Here is a 16558-nt window from a genome sequence, read left to right as displayed (position 1 = left end):
CAACCTCCCGATCCGCCTTGCTCTGTGCATGACAGGGGGCGGCGCCCCAACTCCCCAATCAGCCCTGCTCTGAGCCCGACCAGGGGCTGCACCTAGGGATTGGGCCTGCCCTCTGCCACCCAGGAGCAGGCCTAAGCCAGCAGGTCGTTATCTCCCGAGGGGTCCCAGACTGCGAGAGGGCACAGGCCGGGCTGGGGGACCCCCCCTCCCCACCCCACCGAGTGCACAAATTTTTGTGCACCGGGCCTCTAGTCTATATATAAAACCCTAATATGCAAATAGACCGAATGGCAGAACAATCGAACAACTGGTCACTATGACGTGTGCTGACCACCAGGAGGCGCCAGACCAAGGTGGGGTGCCGGTCACTGTCATCAGGGCAAGCCTCTGGTGGTTACTGAAAATTCTTTGCTCCTGCGTGCTGCAGTTCCGCCCGGCGCTCACACCCGCTGCCGGCGCCCAGCGCCGGTCCCAATTGTTCAGTGCCATCAGTGGGGGTGAGTGGCGGCTGCTGGCCCTGATCACCCCTGTGGGCTTCTCCACCTTCCCTTGCTCCTGAGGCGTGATTGGGGCAGCAGCTGCCACTCACACCTGCTGACGGTGCCAGCCCTGCCCACACCTGCTGCTGGCGCCAGACCCAATTGCTCCACACTGTCAGCACGTGGGACCTGTGGGAGCAGGGCTGTCAACAGACAGGGGACCAGGACCCACGGCGGGAGGGGCCGAGCGGGGGCACGGAGGATGGGCTGAGATCTGCCCCTGTGTCCTCCACAGCCTCATGGCCCACAGTTCCTTTCAAGGTGCACAAATTCGTGCACTGGACCCCAAGTAACTGAATAACACAGTATACAAAATGAGTTGTAATCTTTTACATGAAACAACAAATTTCCCTCCCTATATTCGGCCTTAAATATTACCTTTGCTCCCCTCCATCCCAACCTAGCAGGTTGTTCTGCCCTTGTCTTACCAAGTCCTTTTTAGTTATTCACAAATATTAAAACTCAATCTCCCCACAAGAAGTAAAGCTAGTTCCTTTTAGGTTTGAATTTTCAGAAAAAGAAATATCTCATAATTTGTTCCCACAAACATTTATTGAGTACCTATACTAGAAAGAACAAACACTATATAAGATGCTGACAGTAAATGATAAGTAGAAAAACTTAGAGCAAATATCCTACCTAAAATGAAAAATCAAGAAGTAGCTTTCTTTTCTTTTTTTGGTTAATCCTCACCCGAGGATATTTTTCCATTGACTTTTAGAGAGAGTGGAAGGGAGGGGGAAAGACAGAGAAACATTGATATGAGAGAGACACATTGATTGGTTGCCTCTCTAACGCCCCTGACCAGGGCCAGGGATCGAGCCTGCAACCGAGGTATGTGCCCTTGACCAGAATCGAACCCGAGACCCTTCAGTCCATGGGCCTATGCTCTATTCACTGAGCCAAACTGACTAGGGCCAGAAATAGTTTCTTTAACATAAGGAAAAAGAAAAACAACAAAAAAAACTCTATCATCATCACTGTGTAAAACATTACTAGAGGTGCTGATTAATTTATTACAATAACTTGATATGTTTAAGAACTGGAAGGAGCCCTGACTGGTTTGGCTCAGTGGATAGAGCGTCAGCCTGCAGACTGAAGGGTCCCAGGTTCGATTCCAGTCAAGGGTATGTACCTTGGTTGCGGGCACATCCCCAGTAGGGGGTGTGCAGGAGGCAGCTGATGGATGTTTCTAACTCTCTATTCTTCTCCCTTCCTCTCTGTAAAAAATCAATAAGATATATTTTTTAAAAAAAGAACTGGAAGTACTCAGTTGTCTTTATATTTACCTAGAAAATCCAATGAAGTGACAACTTACTAAATCTCCTAAGATTATTCAATAAAGTTCGCAGAAATAAGAGCAACATAAAAAATAAACCCAGAGTTCCTCCAAATCAGCAAAAATCAATTACAAAATATAACAAGATACCATTCTAAGATCACATAAAATTTTCATGGGGGGAAAAAGTAAAATTCTATAAAGACACCAAATATATATAACATGTTCATGGAAAGATTACCTCGAATATTTCAACCTATCCCCAAGTTACTCAATAAATTCAAAGCAATTCCAACAAAAATTATTTTAAGTTTTAGACAACTTTAAAATTAAAAAAAAAAAAACAAAGAAACACTTTACTAGGCAGTAAGACAGCCTACAAAGCCAGAGTAATAAAAATTTTTAAAAAGATGATGACATCAGTTTGACATGCTTGGTTTACAGCAATATGGTACCCATGATACCCTGAACAAATCTAAAAACCACCTTTTAAAAGCAATCTTTAGAAAACAACAGCCCTGGACGGTTTGCTCAGTGGATAGAGCATCGGCCTATGGTTCGATCCCTGGTCCTGTGCAGGAGGCAACCAATCATGTGTCTCTCTCACATCGATGTCTCTCTTTCTCTCTGTCTCTCCCACTCTGTTCCAGTCTCTCTAAAAATCAACGAAAAAATAGCCTCAGGTGAGGACTAACAAAAGAACAACAACAACAAAAAACCCACAACAAACAAAATTAAAAAACAACAAAAGTATAGACAAAAAAATAAATGTAAAAAAAGGAAATAAAAGCAATCTTTGACCTAAGAATGTAGAAATCCTCAAGGAACGAGATTAAATAAAGGCTTGAAATCCAGTGAGATAGCCAAGTGCTCCATCTGCTTTCACCCGTGTGGCAGGTGTCAAACCTGATAACCGTGCAATTCTGTTTTTGAAGGTAGTGCGGGAGACATGAAACAAACGTTAGATTCAGGTGTTGTCTAACCAGATACCCTCCAATATAAATCTGGAACCCCAAATGCCTATAGCTATAAGCACAATGATAAACCAAAAATAAACCTGTACCAAAGAAAGGGACAGTCAGATAGAAAACATCACCTCTGTAAATTCATTACCACAAGCCTGCCTTTCCAGTACAATTCACATTACTTATGTAAACAACAAAAAAGCATGCTGAGAATTAAAAGTAGTCCTTGTGGCAGTGGCATCTCAGAGTCTACATGGAAGCAAGTATTTCCCTTTTTGAAGGAATATGCCTTGTACCCATACCTCAAAAACTTTCCACACGTGATGTTTCCAAAAACTCATAGTTTAAATAACACACACAAAATCCAAAAGTAAACAAAGTACCTCAATTAGCAAGTGTCAGAAAAAAATTACAGAAAAATCAGCAAAAAGAATGACAAAGTACTTAACGTGTTTAAGAGAATTAAGGCAAGTTCTGAAATGAATAAGGAGCAAGAGATTTATAAGTAAACAAGTGGACTTAATTGTTTTTATTATTATTTTTAACCTTATATGAGGATATGCTTGGAGAAAGAAAGAAAGGAAGAGAGAGAAACATCAATCGCTGCCTCCATATGCCCTCGAGCGAAGAGCAAACCCACACCCCAGGTATGTGCCCTGACCAGGAACCAAACTGGCAACCTGTCTGTGCACAGGACAATGCTGTGCACCAACTGAGCCACTCAGGCAGGGCCCCAGTGGACTTTAAAAAGAATCAAAGTGAAATTATCAAAATAAAAAACATAAGCATTCCAATTGAAATATCAATGGGAAAAAAGACAAAGAACGCATATATAATTCAGCAGAGTGATAAAGAGATGGAACTTAGTGAAAAAACCTAGCATATATATCTAAGTAGGACCCCATAATGACAATGGAGAGAATGGAGAAGAGACAGTATCTGAAAGAGATATTTTGAAAATGTTCTAGAGCTAAAGAAAGTTAACAACCCTAGAATTTAAGATGACCAATTAATCCCAAGCAAGATAGAGTATTATAAATCTAGACACCCTGAAATAACACAGCACCACCAATAAATGGAACACACAATTTTTTTTTTTTTTAAATATATTTCATTGATTCTTTTACAGAGAGGAAGGGAGAGAGATAGAGAGTTAGAAACATCGATGAGAGAGAAACATCGATCAGCTGCCTCCTGCACATCTCCCACTGGGGATGTGCCCGCAACCCAGGCACGTGCCCTTGACCGGAATCGACCCCGGGACCCTTGAGTCCGCAGGCCGACGCTCTATCCACTGAGCCAAACCGGCCTCGGCTGAACACACAATTTTAAAAATTCCTTTTATAAATAGTGACATAAAGCACTTATATTTGTTCTTTAAGATGCACAAGACCTTTATGGAGAAAATGTAAGTAACTGAAAGACACCAAAAAATGACCTAAAAATTAGATACTGCCCTGCACATTAGTTGGAGTGTTGGCCCGCAGACTCGGGTCTCGGGTTCGATTCCCAGTCAAGGGCATGTACCTCAGTTGCAGGTTCCCCAGCCCTGTAGGGGTGTGAGCAGGAGGCAACCAATTGATGTGTCTCCCTCACATGGATATTTCGCTCTCTCTCACCCCCCTCCCTCCCACTCTCTCTCAAAATCAATGGAAAAAATATCTTCGGGTGAGGATAAACAGAAAAAAAAAAACACACACAACTAGATACCACATTAATGGATAGTTAATCTCAATAGTGAGATGTATCTTCTTCCTGATTTAGATTTAATGCAACTTTAATAGGGGGAAAAATCCTATTTTTTAGGAAGGAACTTGACAATCTGATTCTAAAACTTATATGGAAAAACAAAGAACAGTCAAAATATTACTGAAGTGTTGGGGGGTCTTTGCCCTGCCAAATAATATTTAGCATAAAGCTATACTAGACAATGCGTTATTAGTACATGGGAAAATTTAGACAAATAGAACAAAAGATTACTAAAACAGACCCACACACATATGAAAACATGTTGAGGAAAGGAATTCAATAATAGTGCTGACAGGTGGATAAGGCTGAAAGGCAAATGTATAAAACTTTCAGAAGGAAAAAATATGTTGTAATTATAACCTTGAAGTAATAAAGTATAATATATAAAAGAATTATTTAAATGCACTAAAAAATTTTATTCATTAAGAAACATAAAGAAAGTGAAGACAGCCACAAAGTAGTAGGAAATATGTGGAACACATATAGACGACAAATTTTTAGTATCCAGAATATAAAATGAACTACAAATCAGTAAGAAAAAAAACAACTCAGAAGAAAACTGGGAAAAGTCAGAATAGGCCTTTCACAAATGCCTTGAATGTCCAGTAAACATCAGAATATGTTTGACTTCATGAGAAATCAAGAAAATGAAAATTAAAAGCCACAAAGACATAGCCTTGGCCGGTGTGGTTCAGTTGTTTGGGTGTCATACCCTGCACTGAAAGGTTGCCAGTCCAATTCCGGGCCATGGCATATGCCCAGGTTGTGGCCTGAATCCCAGGAGGTATGCAGGAAGCAGCCTATCAATGTTCACTGTCACATGAATGTTTCTCTCCCTCTCCCTCTCTCTTCCCCTCTCTCTCTCAAAAAGATCAATAAAAAAATCTTCAACAAAAAGGTAACAAAGACACAGCATTTCAAACTGTAAGATCAGCAAAGATGAAATCTAACAGTATCAAGCGTTGGTGAGGACACAGACCAACCTTTTAAGCTGCTATTACTACATTATAGTGTTTCTCAACCCCCAAAGAGCCGTTTTAGAAAAATTTTTCTCAATTTTTACCCCCTCTATTTTAATACCACAGATATAAAACATATATTTTAATGTATTATGTCCCTTTGGAAGACCAGTCATCATTTTAATATCTAAGTATTTTTCAATCCCCCTTCCCAAGAATCAATTTTCACCACCTTATAAGGGCATGAAAATTAGGAAAACAATTTGATATTAGATATCCCATTAACAGACAATTCCCCAAAGCTAGCACAGTCAAATAAGATGCAAATGAAAAAGGCAGGTAAAAGGAAAACAAGGATTTCAGAAATTATTAGCATATGATTAAAAATAATGGGAATTTTCACAAATATTTTTAGTAAAATAAAATGCTTTCCCTAAGTGCTTTAAGTCAGAGAAAGATTTACTATGTGCTTCTCCTGGAAGAACCTACACTAATAAAAGAGAAATATACAAATTGACCTTCCCTCCAGGACACCCACAAAGCCAACCAGGAGTGAGTATGCAAATTAACCAGACAAAGCCAACGGATTAATTTGCATATGTAGGCACTGAACTGTGGGGGACAGGGCAGCTACTTGTGTGCATGCCAGCGCCAAGCGGCCTGCGTCCCAGGGACAGGCGTCATCGGGAGCCAAGCCGCTCTGAGCCTATAGGCCCACGTGTAGGCCCGGAGTCTTGGAACGCCCCCTGGCCGCTCCAGGCACCCAGCGGCCAGGACGGGGCAGGAACATCTCCGGGACCCAGGCACTCTGAGCTGGCACACGCGCAAGCGGCCGGGGGTGGGGCAGGAACGTCCCCCGCAGAGAGCGAGCAGACAGCATGGCCCTGCTTGCCCCTGGCCATGGCAGCGAGGGGCAAGCAGTCTCCCGCAGGGCCCCCACAGAGAGCAGACAGCAGGGCGCTGCTTGACCCTGGCCCCGGCGGCAAAGGTCAAGCAGGCCCCCACAGAGAGCAGACACCAGGGCCTGCAGTGGCGTCAAGCAGGCAGGTCCGCAGAGAGCAGAGAACCACGGGGAGCAGGCTTAAGCCATTAGTAGGACATCCCCTGAGGGCTCCCAGATTGGAGAGGGTGCAGGTCAGGCTAAGGGGACCCCCCGCCCCCCCACACGAATTTTGTGCACCGGGCCCCCAGTTATGTCATAAAATCACTGCAATAGGTGGGACCTTCACATTCCTTAAAACAAGCCATCAAACTTACCTCTACATTTTCATCTCCCATTTCTTGAGGGGCGTCAGTGTCTGGTTCAATCACACCCTCATTGTCGATTTCTGCCAAAGAAAAAAATGACACGAGACTATTAAAAACTAATGAACTATAGTTACTACAACTAATTAACTGAATATCTTACTTTATATTAATTTTATTTAAACTAATACATTAGAAAATATTTCTCCATTAAACACAACTCTAGCGTTTTGGTAAGACTACATTTAATTTCAACTGTTAAATTATGTTAAGGCATTTATCAGTGTATTGTAGTGAAAATATTGGCAAGTGCATAGTTTCTAGTATTACACATGATACACCACTGATTTAGTCTGTTTCAACAAACTGATTCAGTTCAAGTATTTTGCTCTACACACCAATGTATTGTAATGTTTAAAAAAAATTTTTTTTTTGCTCTAGCCAGTTTGGCTCAGTGGATAGAGTGTCAGCCTGTGGACTGAAGGTCCCGGGTTCAATTCTGGGCAAGGGCACATGCCTGGGTTGCGGGCTCCATCCCCAGTAGGGGGCGTGCAGAAAGTAGCTGATCAATGATTCTCTCTCATCATTGATGCTTCTATCTCTCTCCCTTCCTGAAGTCAAAATAGTTTTTTAAAAATATTGTATGCAGATAGCACAAGTTACAGAGATACTTTGATGTAAATCATGATGAAAAGCTTAATATTAATGTAATTTTTGTTTTTAAAAAGTTTTGATAAATTTTCATTTTAAAATAAAGGCATAATACTGATGTAGTCAAGCCCCAAAGCTAGCACACTATAATCAAAATAGTGAAGAAAGACTGGAAAGAGGTATGTATATGGTAAATTTCATAATGGGCAACCATAATTTGCTACAGCAAATCTAGCAAAATAATGGATGGATATATATATATATATGGAAACTTTTGCCCTGGCTCACTTGACTCAGCGGTTAGAGCGACAGCCCTTGGACTGAAGGGTCTCAGGTTCGATTCCGCATCAAGGGCAAGTACATCGGTTGCAGGTTTGATGCCCAGGTCTGGTCGGGGCACATATGGAAGACAACCAACCCATACGTCTCTCATGTCATATTTCTCTCTCTCTCTCTCTCTCTCTCTCCCTCCCCCCCCCCCCCCCCCACTCTCCCTAAAAATCAATGGAAAAAATATCCTGGGTGAGGATTAACCAAAAAAAAAAAACAACCAACCAAAACAAAACCCACCAAAAAAAACAGAGAGAGAATAATTTTTTTGGTTCTCAGTGCCATTACTGGAAAACTTTTACATATGTTTGGAACAACTTGGGTAACCTGACCCAACTTTTCAACTACACATTTCATAAAGTCTCAATACAAATCTAGTACTTTAACTAAAAATGTAACATCTGCATTGAGATATGCTAGAAATGTTAAAATACATTCTGGATTTTGAAAACTTAGTATGAAAAAGATCTCATTAATTATCTTTCCAGCCCTGGCCGGTTTGGCTCAGTGGACAGAGCGTTAGCCTGTGGACTGAAGGGTCCCAGGTTCGATTCCGGTCAAGGGCATGTGCCTTGGTTGCGGGCATATCCCCAGTGGGGGGTGTGCAGGAGGCAGCTGATGGATGTTTCTAACTCTCTATTCCTCTCCCTTCCTCTCTGTAAAAAAATCAATAAAAAAAAAGTATCTTTCCATATTGACTACATATTAAAAAGTTAATATTTATAAGTTTAAATATATTATTTCAGTTAATTTCACCTACTTTTTAAAATGTGGTTGCTAGAAAATTTTAAGTTTCATATGTAGCTCACATCATATTTCTAATACACAGCACCGATTTAGTGCTATTAGAAAAAACACAGGATCTTATCATGAGGGTTATCAAGTACAAACTACCATCTCACCGAGGTCACTTTCCTCACTTGATGGTTCATCTGTCTTTATGTCTTCCTCCACCTTCTTTCTATCTGTTTTTTCCTCCTAGCAAAGGGAAGGCACACAATACTGTCAGTATGTAATAACACACCCAATATATCTATACTAATTTATACAGTTTTATGTATAAACTATTCACATGCATTAGATTTCATGCATACTGCCTTTCTTGTTTTGTTCTGGTAAATGAGTTTTGGTTTTCTGTTTTCATTCCTTTTAAAGTTTTATGTAGGTCCAGCCCCTCATCCAAACCTTTTAGATAATCTATTTTAGGATTTAAAATATTTTGGATTTTAGAAATCGAATACAGATGCATATACAATTATAACACCTTCAAAAGGCACTGAAGCCCACAACTCTCCATAATCAAACACATTACTTCTGCAAAATAAAGTTTGAGCACTCATAATAAGTGGGATTAAAACTATTAATAGCCTTGCCCTTTTCAGGTGGCTCAGTCAGTTGGAGCATTGTCCTACACATCAAAAGGTTGTGGGTTCGATTCCCAGTTAGGGCACACACACCTACATTGTGGGTCTGATCCCAGGTGGAGGTGCGTATGGGAGGCAACCTTTTCTCTCTCATATCTATGTTTTTGTCTCTCCCTCTCTCTAAAAATCAATAGGAAAACATATCTTGGAGTGTGCCCTGGCAGGTGGGGCTCAGTTGGTTGAGCGTAGTACCGTGGACTGGGGTGGTAGAGGGCATGCAGGAGGGGGCTGATTGATGTTTCCCTCTTCTCCCTCTCCTTTCTGCTCTAAAATCAACAAAAACGTATTTTAAAAATAATAATAAAATAAAATGTTAAGTAGCACCATGTTTATTCAGAGGTTTTATGGTCAAACAAACCAACTAAAAAATTTTATATTTTCAAGGGTTTTTTAGTTTTGGAATTCCCAATAAGGAACCATGGAACTGTAATATACAAATGATGAAAATTCAAAGAATTTAAAGAGTGCATCCAAATTTCCTTCCCATCCTGTAAGTAGCCAGTGTGGTTTGAATATCCATTCGTTGAGTCTCTACCATGTACAAGGTGCCAGATGCTGTACCATATACTGAGAAACATATCAGTCACAATTTCTAAGTCAGAATATTTTCATTACCAAAATTTTCTTTAGCAGAGGAGAGGTATAGGGTTAAGTACACTTCTGTTTTAATACATGTTTATCACATGGCAAAATAATCCTACCTAGGGCTCAGAAACTATCAAACTCTGACAGATGACTTCTCTAAGAAAATAATTACTTTTGGAGCTTTGGCTTTACTTCTTTCATTTCACTTGTTCAAAGATATAACTTCTACTTTCATATAAAAATAGATAAACCTAGTTTAGGATTCTAAATAAAACAGTAACACCATGAATCATACTCAAAAATATCTCTCATGTGGTAGCACAGAATAAATTGGGAATTACTGATTTTGACTATTTGTTCATTTACTTGGCAAAATTAATAAAGTATTCACAATGCATAAAACACTATGCTAAATGCTAACTATACAATGTTGAAGACTAAAAATGCACTTAATCACTGAGCTTGCCACTTACAGGTCATGTATAGAGAGTATTTATTCTAAAACACAGTGAACATTCAACCCCAAATTCTCAGTTTTAAGTCAGTTTTCAGGGATCTGATGTCCAAATAGAAATTTTACAAATATCTTATTTCCAAGTGATCTTGGGAAAATCAACAGTGGTAATTTGAGAGCAGCAGTTAAAAAAATATCCCTAAGAGCCCTAGCCAGTTTGGCCCAGTGGAATAGAATGTTGGCCCACAGACTGAAGGGTCCTGGGTTTGATTCTGTTCATGGGCATGTACTTCGGTTGCAGGCTCAATCCTCAGGCCCAGTTAGGACTTATAAGGAGAAAATCTATAATCTGAGGAGGCAAACAATCGATGTATCTCTCTCACATCAATGTTTCTCTCTCTCTCCCCCCCTCCCTTCTGCTCTAAAAAAAATCAATGGAAAAATATCCTCGGGTGAGGATTAAAAAAAAGAAGTTCCTAAGAAACCTTATAGTAGTTTACTACTGAACATACAAATAAAACTCATAACTTACCTTATTTTCTTCTGATTTAGTTTTATGAGTAGCAGGTGGTATTTTACCTCCCATGCTTGAGGAAGATGAGAAAAAAAAAATATTTGTTTAGAAAAAGTAAAATTCACTAAGCCAAGCAACATTTTTTATGCTAGAAAAAACAACGTTAGACATTCAGATGATTACTCTTTTCAAACTTTAAAGCAGGGGTAGGCAACTGTTTTTTCTGCCCAGGGCCATTTGGATATTTATTACATCATTTAAGGGCCATCCAAAATTATCAACTTAAAAATTAACCTGCTATTGGTAAAACATTTAATTAACTCACCTCTAATGCCTTGGCAGGGCCAGACTATACAACGTTCCCCACCCCTTGCTTTAAAGAGTAAAAACTCAGATTAATCTGACTGATTCAGCATTATGATTTTTTTAGCTTAAAATTTTTTTAGCATACCGGCTAATGAAAATTAAGCCTAATGAACAATCACACAGCTTCTCTGTGTCCATTCCAGGAAAAAAGAAAAACATACAATGACAAAATCATTTTAACAAGTTGTTTAGAATTCAGAAGATATATTAAAGTCCAGTTAAGAGCGCAATTAAATTTAAAAAGGCCATTTAGGAAATAATTATTAAGTCATTGTATAATTCAAAACGTTTGTTTCCTTTGATTGGGACTTATTAAAGATTCTTCTTGCTTACATTCACATGCCCCTCAGATTATAGATTTTCTCCTTATCTCCTCTAAACTTTACCCATCAGTACTTCCTCTTGGAATTGGCAAGCCCTTTTCTCCCAAAATGTTCCAAGGCAACACCATGAATTACAAACAGCAGGTCTTCATGTAACATTGTTATAAAGTTGGTGAGATGCTGTAAAAACTTAACTCTTGTTTATATCAATTAGCCTATAGTAAAATTGATTTCATTACATGTCCTCTTGCTTAAAGTTGAAGAATCTATTGCCCAACCAGTGTGGCTCAGTGACTGAGCATTAACCTATGAACCAGGAGGTCACTGTTCGATTCCCGGTCATCTGACCCAGTTGCGGGCTCATTCCCAGTGTGGGGCATGCAGTAGGCAGCCAATCAATGATTCTCTCTCATCAATGATGTTTCTCTCCCTTTCTCTCTGAAATCAATAAAAATTATTTAGAAAGAAAAAAAAACTATCAATGTTAGGTGAGGACTAACTGTACAAATAACTTTAAAACAAATGAAAATAAGACTACAAAAAATTAGTGCTATATGCTCCATTTGGGGCAGGCTATGAAGCATATCAGCTATATGCAACAGTGCAATAATTAAAATATTCAGTGGATTAAGGGCACTCCACAATAGTAAAAGCTGGAGGTCACAAAGACTTAACTAAAATTTGCTTTAAAAAAAACTATTAACTTTTGTGTAAAACAAAGAGATACAATAACTTGGAAAATAGAAAGGAACCTACTCTAAAACACCCTTAAGTGTTTCTTCTTCTTTTTTTTTTTTAAACATTTTTATTGATTTCAGAGAGGAAGGGAGTGGGAGAGAGAGGGAGAGAGAAACATCAATGAGAGAGAATTGTTGATCGGCTGCCTCCTGCACACCCCACACTGAGAATCAAGCCCGCAACTCAAGCACGTGCCCTGACCAGGAATCAAACCCTGATCTCCTGGTTCATAGGTCAATGCCCCACCACCGAGCCACGCCGGCTGGGCAGGGTTATTCTTTTTTTTAAATTGACTTACAGAGAAGGGAGAGGGAGATAGAAACATCAATCGGCTGCGGCTGCCTCCTGTACACCCACTACTGGGGATAAATTATGTTAAAGCTTCAGGAAGTGACAGATCTATCAGATGTATTAAGTGCCCTGACTAGTGTGGCTCAGTTAGTTGGGCGTCGCCCCGTGCACCAAAGGGCTACCAGTTCAATTGCCGGCGAGGGCACATGCCCAGGTTGCAGGCTTGATCCCCAGCAGGAGTTGGCCAATGGATGTTTCCCTCTTACATCAATATTTTTCTCTCTCCCCCTCCTTCTCCTTTCCTCTCTCTAAAAAAATCAATCAAAAAAATTTTTTTTTAAAAAGATGGCCCTTGCTGGTTTCACTCAGTGGCTAGAGCATTGGCCTGTGGACTGAAGGAAATTCTACAAAATAACTGGCCTGGCAGCCATAATTCTTTTAATTCGATAACATTCAATCTACTTTGTGCTATAGTTACTTAAGCACATGTTAAAAAAAACAAACACTGGGTGCTATATTCTAAATTAATTGAGCCCGGCTGGCTATGAACTGGGAGGTCAACATTCAACCACAGAGCCACTGTCTCTTCTCCCTTCCTCTATGAAATCAATAACTATATATAAAATAAAATAAATTCATTGAGGTTAGAAGGCTTTCTGCTCATGTCATTTAAAATTTTTACTGAAGCCTTGGCCAGGTCGTTCAGTTGGCTAGGTAGGTCAGTTGGTCAGTTGGGGGTTCGATTCCCAGTCAGGGCACATACAAGAATCAACCAATGAAAGAATAAGTGGGACAATACATCCATATTTCTCTTTCTCTCTCTCAAATCAATAAAACTTACTAAAAAGCACACACAAGATACAAAGTAGACCAAGCTGTTAAATGGGAGAAAATAAAGTCAGACACTGCTTCTCCCTCTAGAAAAACAAAAATATGCCAAAACATATTTGTTAAAGAGAATATAGTCTTCCTGAGCCCCCATTGTCTATTGTGCCAAATACTTTTTCTTCGTATCTTGTCAAATTTAAAAGCTTATTAGCCGTAACCGGTTTGGCTCAGTGGATAGAGCGTCGGCCTGCGGACTGAAAGGTCCCAGGTTCGATTCCGGTCAAGGGCATGTACCTTGGTTGCGGGCACATCCCCAGTGGGGGGGGTGCAGGAGGCAGCTGATCGATGTTTCTCTCTCATCGATGTTTCTGACTCTCTATCCCTCTCCCTTCCTCTCTATAAAAAAATCAATAAAATATATTTTTTAAAAAATAAAAGCTTGTTAAATTAACGAATCCTCAACATCAACTAAAATGTTAAGCTATAAACAATGGTAGACATGACAAGTAAGCAAATATCCTTTGCTGTCTGAGCTTGGGCATCTATGACTAATCTAGTATGGAAAGAACTCTGAAATGGTTTCAACCTGAGGAACCCTCATAGTAGGATTAGGCCTGGGAATATTCCTAGACTACAAGTCTCCACATTCAGGCAGATCTCCTATAATCTTGGAATGCTTTAAGACTTCTATGAAGGGAGACAAGAGAGGAACTAATACATCTCAAGCAAAGGCCTCACCTCAGAGAATACAAAAGTTTTCATTTAGATTGAAACACAGATAGCAAACATCTATATTAATATTTCAATCTAAGTTCAGAATAAGGTTCCTAACACATGCCAAGATGCTTCATCCCATACTTGTGTCATCCCACAATTTAGAATGACACAAAGAAAATATAAAAACTGGAATTACCTATGGGAAACATTAAAACACATGGTTAACTTTTAAAAATAATGCCTGATAATATTTTCCAGAACTTAAACTGGAATTTTCATAGCCATAATCACTCCAGCATAAGTTACAACATCCTATATAATAAAAGCCTAATATGCAAATTGACCAAATGGCAGTACAGCCGGGCACTATGATGAGCACTGACCAGCAGGGGGCAGACACTCAACTCAGGAGCTGCCCCCAGCCAGCAGGCCCCAGGCCAGCCAAGGCGGGTGAGAGCAGGGGGCCCCTCCAATCATCCCGCTGAGGGCAGCCACTGGCAGCAGTGGCAGGAGGCGGGGCCAGCAAGTGGGTGGCGCCAGGCCGGCCAAGGCAGGTGCCAGTGGGGGGCCCAACGGTCACCCCACAGATCGGCCCTGATCGCAGGCCAGGCCTAGGGACCCTACCCGTGCACAAAAATTATGCACAGGCCTCTAGTTGTTCTTACAAGTTTTAACATTTTCTTCAGTATCCCCTTTTTTTCTCTAGGAATGGAACAAAACATTGTTATCCACTCAGTATAATATTCACTCTTAGTGCCAGCTTTTTCTTCCTATGGTATGTCTCTGCTTTACCTGGAATTTTAGGAACAATTTATTAATTGTAGGCACTTTCCTTGAATGAGTAGTTATAAGAGGGCAAGAGTAAGTGACGCTTTTGGATCAGGTTATTATTAACAGGAGTTATTTAGTTACTATAGTAACTAATTTTTTTTTTTAATATATTTTATTGATTTTTTTACAGAGAGGAAGGGGGAGGAATAGAGAGTTAGAAACATTGATGAGAGAGAAACATCGATCAGCTGCCACCTGCACACCTCCTACTGGGGATGTGCCCGCAACCAAGGTACATGCCCTTGACCGGAATCGAACCTGGGACCTTTCAGTCCCCAGGCCAACGCTCTATCCACTGAGCCAAACCGGTTAGGGCAGTAACTAATTTTAAGTGTTCTCAGAATTTCATATGTATATATGTATGTGTGTGTGTGTGTGTGTATATATGTATATGTATGTGTGTGTGTGTGTGTGTGTGTGTGTATATATATATATATATATATTTATATATCATGAGCAAAAAACTTATAGTAGCGCCCTGGCCGGTGTGGCTCACTTGGTCGGAGGCTGTTCACACATTATGGTTCCAATTCTGATCAGGACACATACTCAGGTTGCGGGTTCGATGTTTCTCTCTTCTTTCCTCTCTCTCAAATCAGTTAAATACATACATACATAAATAAGTAAAATCTTAATAGTAGCTAGAAAACTGGTGAGGGGAAATAAGGGCTTAAAAACTTCTTACAGGACATTATACCCTCATAGACAACATTGAGAACAAGCTTGTTGGAGGAAACAGTCTTTCCAATACTTGTTAATCACGGGTTCATCTTCCCCTATAAAAATATTACTAACGTAAACAGACCCATGTTTAGGGAATCACCTCTTAGAAGTCATATTGCCTTGCACTGTCGCTATTTACCACCACGAAGCACAGTTTGTAGGTTATCTCTTTTTTAAAAAACATGTATTTCTTTATTGATTTCAGAGAGGAAGAGAGACGGAGAGATAGAAACATCAATGATGAGAACCATTGATCAGCTGCCTCCTGCACAACACCCACTGGGGACCGAGCCCGCAACCCCGGCACGTGCCCTTGGCCACAATCGAACCTGGGACCCTTCAGTCCACAGGCTGATGCTCTACCCACTGAGCCAAGCCGGCCAGGGCGGTTATCTCTTTAAATTCCCCACCAGTGGTAGTGATTTTTAAAAACCATTTCAGGGCAGATTTCCTTCCTGTATTTATTCATCTGTATCCCTAGAGTGTGCTGTTTCCTAGCATCTGGCACGATGCCTATGCAATTAATTCCGTGCACATAGCGAAGCACTCTAAAGATAATAAGCACAGATCTTGGAAACACACCGGTCCCTGAAAACTCTCTTTCTTTTCTTCTTCTTTTTTTTTTTTTTTAGTGTTTGGAGTGATGGCACTGCCGAGATAGAAGTGATTCCCAAAATAATCCTACGCAATTAGAATCGCTGTAGTTTTAAAAGCAATTAAACACAGCTATCATTTTTGCAACTTATGGCATAAGCAACCAATATTACAACACCGTTTCAAGGCATCGTCCGTAAAGGAGGTGCTGTGCGACACTGCAACCTAAGCAGGACACGAGAGACTTCAAGAAAAACAACTCCGTGCAACTCTCAACCTTCCCCTCGTGACCAGTGCCCAAGTCCCGGCATTTATACTGCGCCCCAGACACACCCCTGGCGACTTGAGCGCGCAGGGCCAGGCTCGGAGTCTGTACTCAGGGACCCGATTCTCCACGAGCCCCTGCAAGTGGCCTCCCTTTCCCGGCCAAGGGAGCGAGCCCCGGCGGCGACT

The 16558-nt window shown here is 40.6% G+C and overlaps 1 protein-coding gene across 1 annotated transcript in view; it reads right to left on the bottom strand.

Moving 5' to 3' along the window:
- Nucleotides 1–16558, bottom strand: part of ST13 (suppression of tumorigenicity 13 (colon carcinoma) (Hsp70 interacting protein)) — a 34417-nt gene that overhangs the window by 17126 nt on the left and 733 nt on the right. The window contains exons 2-4 of the mRNA XM_005871375.2: nt 10713–10767; nt 8620–8695; nt 6749–6819 (exon numbers count right to left, since the gene is read on the bottom strand). Coding sequence (XP_005871437.1) covers nt 6749–6819; nt 8620–8695; nt 10713–10767 — 202 coding nt within the window. The remainder of the gene's footprint in view (nt 1–6748; nt 6820–8619; nt 8696–10712; nt 10768–16558) is intronic.

The sequence above is a fragment of the Myotis brandtii genome, unplaced genomic scaffold (assembly GCF_000412655.1).
Source record: "Myotis brandtii unplaced genomic scaffold, ASM41265v1 scaffold339, whole genome shotgun sequence".
Lineage (NCBI taxonomy): Eukaryota > Metazoa > Chordata > Mammalia > Chiroptera > Vespertilionidae > Myotis > Myotis brandtii.
This window is presented reverse-complemented; position numbering and strand designations above follow the sequence as displayed.